This window comes from Triticum dicoccoides, chromosome 6B (genome assembly GCF_002162155.2).
Source record: "Triticum dicoccoides isolate Atlit2015 ecotype Zavitan chromosome 6B, WEW_v2.0, whole genome shotgun sequence".
Lineage (NCBI taxonomy): Eukaryota > Viridiplantae > Streptophyta > Magnoliopsida > Poales > Poaceae > Triticum > Triticum dicoccoides.
Window position 1 is genome coordinate 47,039,818 of NC_041391.1, and position 7,423 is coordinate 47,047,240.

General features: G+C 42.1%; 1 protein-coding gene across 1 annotated transcript; it reads right to left on the reverse strand.

The window, feature by feature from the left end:
- Window positions 1-3,681: 3,681 nt before the first annotated feature.
- LOC119325480 (peroxidase 70-like) lies at window positions 3,682-5,382 on the reverse strand. The gene is made up of 3 exons (XM_037599225.1): window positions 5,091-5,382; window positions 4,681-4,872; window positions 3,682-4,584 (listed from the first exon to the last, which is right to left on the reverse strand). Exons 1-3 carry the CDS (start codon window positions 5,304-5,306, stop codon window positions 4,024-4,026), a joined length of 969 nt encoding a protein of 322 aa, XP_037455122.1. The 5' UTR covers window positions 5,307-5,382; the 3' UTR covers window positions 3,682-4,023.
- Between the last annotated feature and the right edge of the window lie 2,041 nt (window positions 5,383-7,423).

Here is a 7,423-nt window from a genome sequence, read left to right on the forward strand (position 1 = left end):
TGAGAAAACGGACCATTTTGGGGTTCTATTTGGTGCCCAGCGTGCTGGGAGGATGCGCAACGCGTACCCCCCACTGCCTAAGCCGCCTTTTTGGGCCTGCCAGTGTGTCGGGCTCTCTGTTTTTTCATTTCTTAACAGAATTTCTGTTTCCTTTTTCTTCTTCTTTAACTAATTCAGGATTATAAAAAGTTCCCTTTTTAAAAAAACTGATATTTTTTTAAAAAAATCTATCCATCAGAATACATTGGATGATTCAAAAAGTGTTCACAATTTTCAAAAACATTTTCGTATATTAAAAAATATTCCCAATTTGAAAAAAAAAGTTCAGAAACAATGTTCGTGAAATTTAAAAAAACTTCACAAATTCAAAAAAAGTCATGAATGTCTTAAACGTATTCACAAAAAATTAAAACATGTTTGTCAAAACAATTTGTTTACTGAATTCTAAAAGTTGTTCACCAATTTCCAAAAAATGCCCGTTGATTAAAAAAATATCACGGTATTCTAAAAGACTGCTGAGAATTTCAAATAAATATTCACAAATTTGTAGAAAAAATGTTAGCGAACTTAAAAATGTTCACTATTTTAAAAATGTTTGTGAATTTGTAAGATAATCTTTATGACATCAGAAAATGTGCGCAGTTTCTTATATTGTGCATGATATTTGAATAAAAAAGTAAAATAAAAATGGTTACCGAGTGCAAATACTTTGTTAACCAGTGCCCGTGAAAATACGCTCAACAAACAACAAAATACCTGGCTTAAACAATTTTTCTTGTAGTATATATATCTACTCTAGCCAGTGCAACACTTGCCTTTTCTGTACAGTTTACACATAGCATAGCTTTTATATCATCACATAGAAGAAATGATTTGAAACAAATGTGGGCAACCTCATATGAGATGTTCCCGCTCTATATCTATTTGTTTGTGGGTATTGAATCAGAGTATGGTGCTCTCTACCTTTAAAGAATATTGCTTGTTATATCTCGAACATCCAATCCGAAGCGAGTTCATCTACACCTTATGAACAGTAAATTTTAAAATAATTATTAGGAAAATCCAAAACAGTAAACATATTCACGGACACCAAATTTATCTTTTTTGCTGGGAGCTACTCAAATGTCCAAATGGTCTGAAATTTGGCATGAACATCGCGCACTCAAGCATCGTTCACCACAAAAAAAATTGGATTTTTTTTGAATTTTTCCAGCATTTCAAACGAATTTAGTGTTCATCACCGCGTCCATTCATGTCAAATTTATTGTTTTTGAATACAGCATGATCGCAGCACCAAATTATTAGTACAAGCCACAACATATCACGGAGATATTCGTACGAACAATTATCAAAACTGGGTCATCGCATTCACTGTGCAGACATAAACGGTTTTCATGTACAGATGAAGAATAAGATTACACTGCTTTCTTCGTCTACTCTACACTTCTCTTTCTCCAGGCCGTAGTTCGTCAATAAATAAAGAATTAAACAGAAGGAACGATGCCGAAGTTGTTCAGCTGCATCAGCGATTCACTCTGTAAATTTCAGAGTTTCAGGCATGCCATTGATTTGTTCATTGATGCCGATATTTAGTACGTTTAATTTAGTACATTCCATACCATTTGACATGCAGTTTTCAGGGCTCGCAGTGTTCTCTTTTATATTTAAGAGTGAAACTATTGGTTTATTTCCAGGCTAGGATTTTTCTATTTAATAGGAGTATTCAAGAATTGTACGATCGGAAGCTAGCTTCTGCCCTCGTACATTATAGACAAGGCTCTTCACGGTCTCGACGACAATATTTTCGTCCCTCGCCAGCGTGCAGTGCGCATTTTTGTTCAAAATCAATTCTCCTGCTAGCCATATATAAAGGTGGATATCTCCTGAAAGTCCTATTCTGATCCCGAGTTCAAATGCACCTTGATGAAAGTGAAATCAAAAAAATTGTAAAGCAATTTTAAAAGTTCCGAATGTTTTATGGTAAACTTTGACAAATGTTTTGTACGCCTGCACAATCTCAGCACGAAATGACAATCGTGGATTCAAAACTAGCATTTTTTGAGTACCGATTTTTTTTTTGCCACGACTTTCACGAATGTCATTTCATGCTGAAATGTTGCAAGCGTGCAAATCATTTGTCAAAGGTTATCACAAAAAATATTTGGATTTTTTTAATTATTTTACTACTTTTTGGTTTTAGTGTTTATCAGGGCGCATTTTAGATTGGGAACAGAAACTCCACGTCCGATATATCCAACTAATAAAATAAGTAGCTTGTTGTGCACTGGTTAGCGCTACAGGATTACAAAGCAATGTCCTGCTTTCGAATCCTCCTGGCATGTGGATATCTCCTGAAAGTCCTGTTCCGGTCCCTACATGTTTTTAGCGCTACAGGATTACTTATTTTATTAGTTAACCGGTGAACGGGTTGCAAACGTTCTTCTTCCGGTGAACGGTTGTATGACCTTCTCCCTATTGAAATTCTTGGTGTCAGTGGGGTCGTGTACCTACAAGTCGGTAGGTGCATGTCCTGGTTCACTAGTCTAACCCTGCCATATTGGATGCCGTGTGGGAGGATGTCATGGTTATCAAGGAGCGATTCCCTTCATCATTGGCTTGGGGAGAAGCCGCCTCTCAAGAGGGGAGGGAGGTCAGCGACCCAGATCGCACTGCAACAAAAACCTCTATGCCTGGCAGCGAAACCAACTGCCATGTCCACCGAAGATGTTGCAGTGGCAAGACTTACCGCTAATGGGGCCCATTAGGGGAAATAGCACGTCATCACTAAGCCGACCAGGATAGTGCAGCCTAATCACAAGTACATGGGGCCCGAGTGTCTCAATGACTCGAAGACCATGTCCCGTGCGTCGACATCAGCTACTTAAGGAGGACAACTGTTCAGGGGAAGGCATCCAAGTTGGATCGAGCCATTGACACGACAAGTCATGGTGGCTACACTTCCTTCCCCACCTACCTTTCCTTTCTGCCCCATGCTGTAACCGAAACTTGTATTGTTGTATGTGAGATCTATAGAGAGAAACCATAGTGAGATCATAACACAACCCCATGTATATATATTATCTGAACAAAACGGTTCTTATTCTAAAAGCTACCCATCCGCACTGGTCAATCCTCTGACTCGCCACCACGACATCTGCGGCTCCGGCTCAGCCTCGCCTGCAGCCCCGCGCGTTGCCGCAGCACCCCCTGCTCGGCCTCGGAGCTCCGCCTCACCTCACTCTTCTTTCTGTCACAAAAGCGATTTAGCGAAATTGCAAATTCAGAAAAGATATACATATAACCATTATGAGCATATATATAGCTCTTGTGGCACACACTCCCACCTTCCTAGAGAAATACGCGTCCCCACTTGCTATGCGGGCAAGCACACATCATGGAGAATCTTCTAACGCCGACCAGAGCTGCTTTTGTTGCCATAGAGGGCAATGAACAGGGTCCGGTCGGCGCTAGCAGGAACAAGGAAAGAAGTGCTATCAAGACGTGGAGGGCTCCGCTCAAACCACACGGATGCGATTCCGGAGCTGAAGGCAGCTGACAGACATCAATCATGAAGGTGAAGCCACATGCGTGGACCTCCCATTAATTAGATGTGAACCACACATCAACCGGCTCCATACAACCGTTCACCAGAAAAAGAATGTTTGCAACCCGCATGCTGTCTATAGTTTACAGGCCGTACACAACCCTTAGATTTTGCATAAAAGACCATATACCTTGGGAGATTACATGATGGAGGAGGTATTTTACAATCTTGGAGGTGGAGGGTCCGGTTACTCACCTCTGCACCGTACATATCCCTCCGTAGCGATCTAAACGCTCTTATATTTCTTTATGGAGGGAGTACAAATTACTATCCGAGCCAAGCGGTTTTACTCTGTCATGCATGCATGCGTACTTACATGTTGCGCATGTAGAAGTACTTCACACTGTAGCATATATTCATTTCTCTGACAAGTATTTTCGGACGGAGGGAGTACATAGGATGCGTAGATGGATGTTGGATCAGCTGTTGACGACCCTGCAGTTACGCCTAATCTGGGTGGGCGTTCCGCTGGGCGGGGTGAGGCTCGCCATCTTGATCATGGCCGTCACCAAGTCGGAGGCGAAGAGCGCCGGGTTGGCGGCGTACTGGCGCACCAGCGCATCCTGGGAGCCGCCGTTGAAGAGCACCTGGTCGGAGTTGAGCAGGCCGCGCTTGGCCACGAGGTTGCGATAGTAGGCGTTGTCGAAGAGGAGCGGCGTCTGCACGTCTAATGGCGCGAGGTTGGTGTCGCCGTTAGGGGCCTGGGCGGGGCAGGCGCCCTTGCGCAGCGCGGCAAACGCCGGGTCGATGTTGGTGCCGTTGTAGATGTGGTCGCGGAAGTTGAGGCACTGCGAGAAGCCGATGGTGTGGGTGCCGGACAACGCTGTGAGGTCCCGCGGGCTCAGCTGCTTCTTGGCGAACGCGGCGATGAGCTGGTCCAGGTTTAAGCTGGGCCCCGGGAGGTCGCTGTTCGCCTGAGTCAGGCTGGCCGTCGTCGAGTCCCGGTGGCCGAGCGGCACCGCCCAGCTGGGCCCACCTAGCTGCAGGAACACGTACCGATCGATCCAAGCTTAGTCAGCAAGCCGAACGTGCAGTCTACGTACCCACTGTCATTGATCGTATTGTATTGTACGCACCAGAAAGACGCCGTCCCGTGCTGCGAGGGCGGTGATGTCGGCGCAGGAGACGACGCCCGGGCAGGCCAGCTCCACGTTCCTCTTGATCTCATCGATCACCTCGTAGCCCCGCACTGAGTTCACGTTCGGGAAGGCCGTCTTCTCGCCCACGAAGCTACCCACGTCATCCAAGAGAATGGACCCGTCGCAGCCCTATGCATATAACAAAATTCCACCGTTAATCTTGACCTTCACCATGAAAAGAAAATCAGTATACCATGTACTCCCTCCATAAACTAATATAAGAGCGTTTAGATTACTAAAGTAGTGATCTACACGGTTTGATATTAGTTTACAGAGGGAGTATATATCTGTAAATCAATCGACAATTCGACATAACTATGTTTGCTTTATGGGTTTAGTTTACTTACTTGAACAAAGCAGTCATGGAAGTGGAGCCTAAGGAGGGACGCCCCCATTCGGCGCTCGGCGAGGAGAGCCTTGATCATGGTGGCGCGCACGACAAGCTCAAGCGACGGGCAACTCTTCGAGTAGAATGATGGCGAGAGCTGCCCATAGGCCGCCGAGGAGAGGAGGAAGAGGGCAAGCAAGCAATGCCATGTCCGGCAGCTGGAGCTGGAAGCCATGGCTCACAAATAGGCTCAGTATGTTCGTCACTGTAAGCAGGATTGCTAGCTCAGTGGCTTTGCTTATACTGTGGCGGGCACGAGACATGTATTTATATTAATACTGCTGTTCTTTCGGTTGTGAAAAAGTATGACAAGTTCCACGTGGTTTTTTTCTCTGGTTGACTAAGACCGACGCATCTTTTGGTAGGTGCCAGAAACTGATCCATCTTTGTTCAAATGTCATTAGCAAATAGCATTTCGAGTATATATAAATAGTTATATGTGAAGAAGTTAGTGTACGGTCATAGATCTCTATGGATAAAGATCATATTCAGCCAGCTAATTAGAAATTATGTCTTCCCATGTCACATGCTCCGTGGGGTTGTTTCGTGATCTTCTTTTTAATGACATCTCAATCTGATTAGATTAATGTTATAATCATAAATAAATACACATTGAATTGGCGATGGGACATGGGAGCGGATAAGGATGTAAGCTCCAACTGGCATATGCTTTCCCAGTTTCCTACTATATTCGTAATGGTAGTTAGGCCAAGTCTTTGAATAAACACTTACTGCTCTTTGGATAAATGAAATTGCAAAACAAGCTTATCACCCTGCCTGCCTTGCTATTTTTTTGGAAAGAAACGTTGATTTTCAAAGCTATAGCTCCAATTCCTAATATATATACTCATGCATGTTTTTTTAATTCAAAAACTTAAATATTGCTTTGGTTGCAAGCAGGAGTATAAAGTATAGAGGTAATATCATCGGGGGTGCTTAAACTTGCCACCGCTGTTCACTTTGGTGTCTGAACTTAAAAAATACACCAAACTGGTTCTAAAACTTGGCACAAGCGTGCAAATACGGTGATAATCGTATCTATAGACATATAATGCACTGATGTGGCACCGTATATTGATTAGCACGCACACGTGGCGTCGGACTCACTTCTAACAGAGGGCTTGCTTTATATATGTCTCTATGACCAGCAAGCCCCATATGTCAGCACAGAGGAAAATCCCAGTTAAAAATTGAAGTGAATAGGATTCATAGCGTCCTGGGGATAGCGATCAAGCTGTGCTAGCCACTCCACCACTCAAGATTATTTGTCTGGTTTAAATGGGTTGTAGTCAGTGCAACCCATGTTAGCGTTTCTTTTACTTTTTTTAGAGTTTGTAAAAAGTATGTAAAATTTAATGATAGTATTAAATATAAATTTCAAATACTAGTGTGTTTACAAATATTATACATACAAAAGATAATTTATTTAGAAAAATGTTCAAATAATTTTGGAAAAATCATATAAACTGAATTGTATTTCTGGTTATGAAAATATTTATATAGTTTAGAATATCATAAATATTGGTGAAATTACAATTCATAAATATTATTTTAGTTATAAAAACATTTGAATAATGATATGCACATTTTCATAATTCATAAGTTTGTTGTTTAATCATTTTTCGTATAACTAAAAAATATTCTTAATTAACGAAAAACCAAAAAATAATATAAATATGTACATCTGTCTATATTTCAGTTATATAGAAATTATGCATATGTGCCACGAGTGAAAGTTATCACAAGCAAATATTAATCAAATTTTGAATATTGTAAAATTGCGTGAACATTTTATAAATAAATTATTTTATTTGTACCTATAATATTTATAACACACGAATATTTGAAATTTATTTTTATTACTGTGATTATAGTTGGCAAACTTTTTATAAATTTCTAAAAAAAAAGCAAACATGCCCAAAATGGGCTGAAACTAAAAGCCAGGCCTGTCTTGCTGTACGTAACATATGGTGTCATTTATCTATGTACGATATCAGAATTGTGTCGACAAAAGAGTACAATATCAGGAACTGATTGGCCAAGTTGCTAGCGCAGTTCTCTTGCAAGCGCTACGTTGCTATTTCGAAATTGACCGGCTGTAATTTTTATCTTTTATTTTTTTCTCTCTGCTGACATATGGGCCTGCTGGCACTAGTAGAAAAGGGGCAATGGTCCAGCCCATTAGTCCCGATTCAACCCAGAACCGGGACCAATGGGGGCATTGGACCCGGTTCGTGAGCCCCGGGGGCCGGCCGGGCCACGTGGGCCATTGGTCCCGGTTCGTCTGGACCT

What these genes read in the sequence shown, in the direction of transcription:
- LOC119325480 (XM_037599225.1), bottom strand. Translation starts at nt 5,306, where the DNA reads ATGGCTTCCAGCTCCAGCTGCCGGACATGGCATTGCTTGCTTGCCCTC. An exon ending in TCCATGACTGCTTTGTTCAA is followed by an intron (nt 4,873 to 5,090) that starts GTAAGTAAACTA and finishes TTATATGCATAG; the next exon opens with GGCTGCGACGGGTCCATTCT. An exon ending in CACGGGACGGCGTCTTTCTG is followed by an intron (nt 4,585 to 4,680) that starts GTGCGTACAATA and finishes GTGTTCCTGCAG; the next exon opens with CTAGGTGGGCCCAGCTGGGC.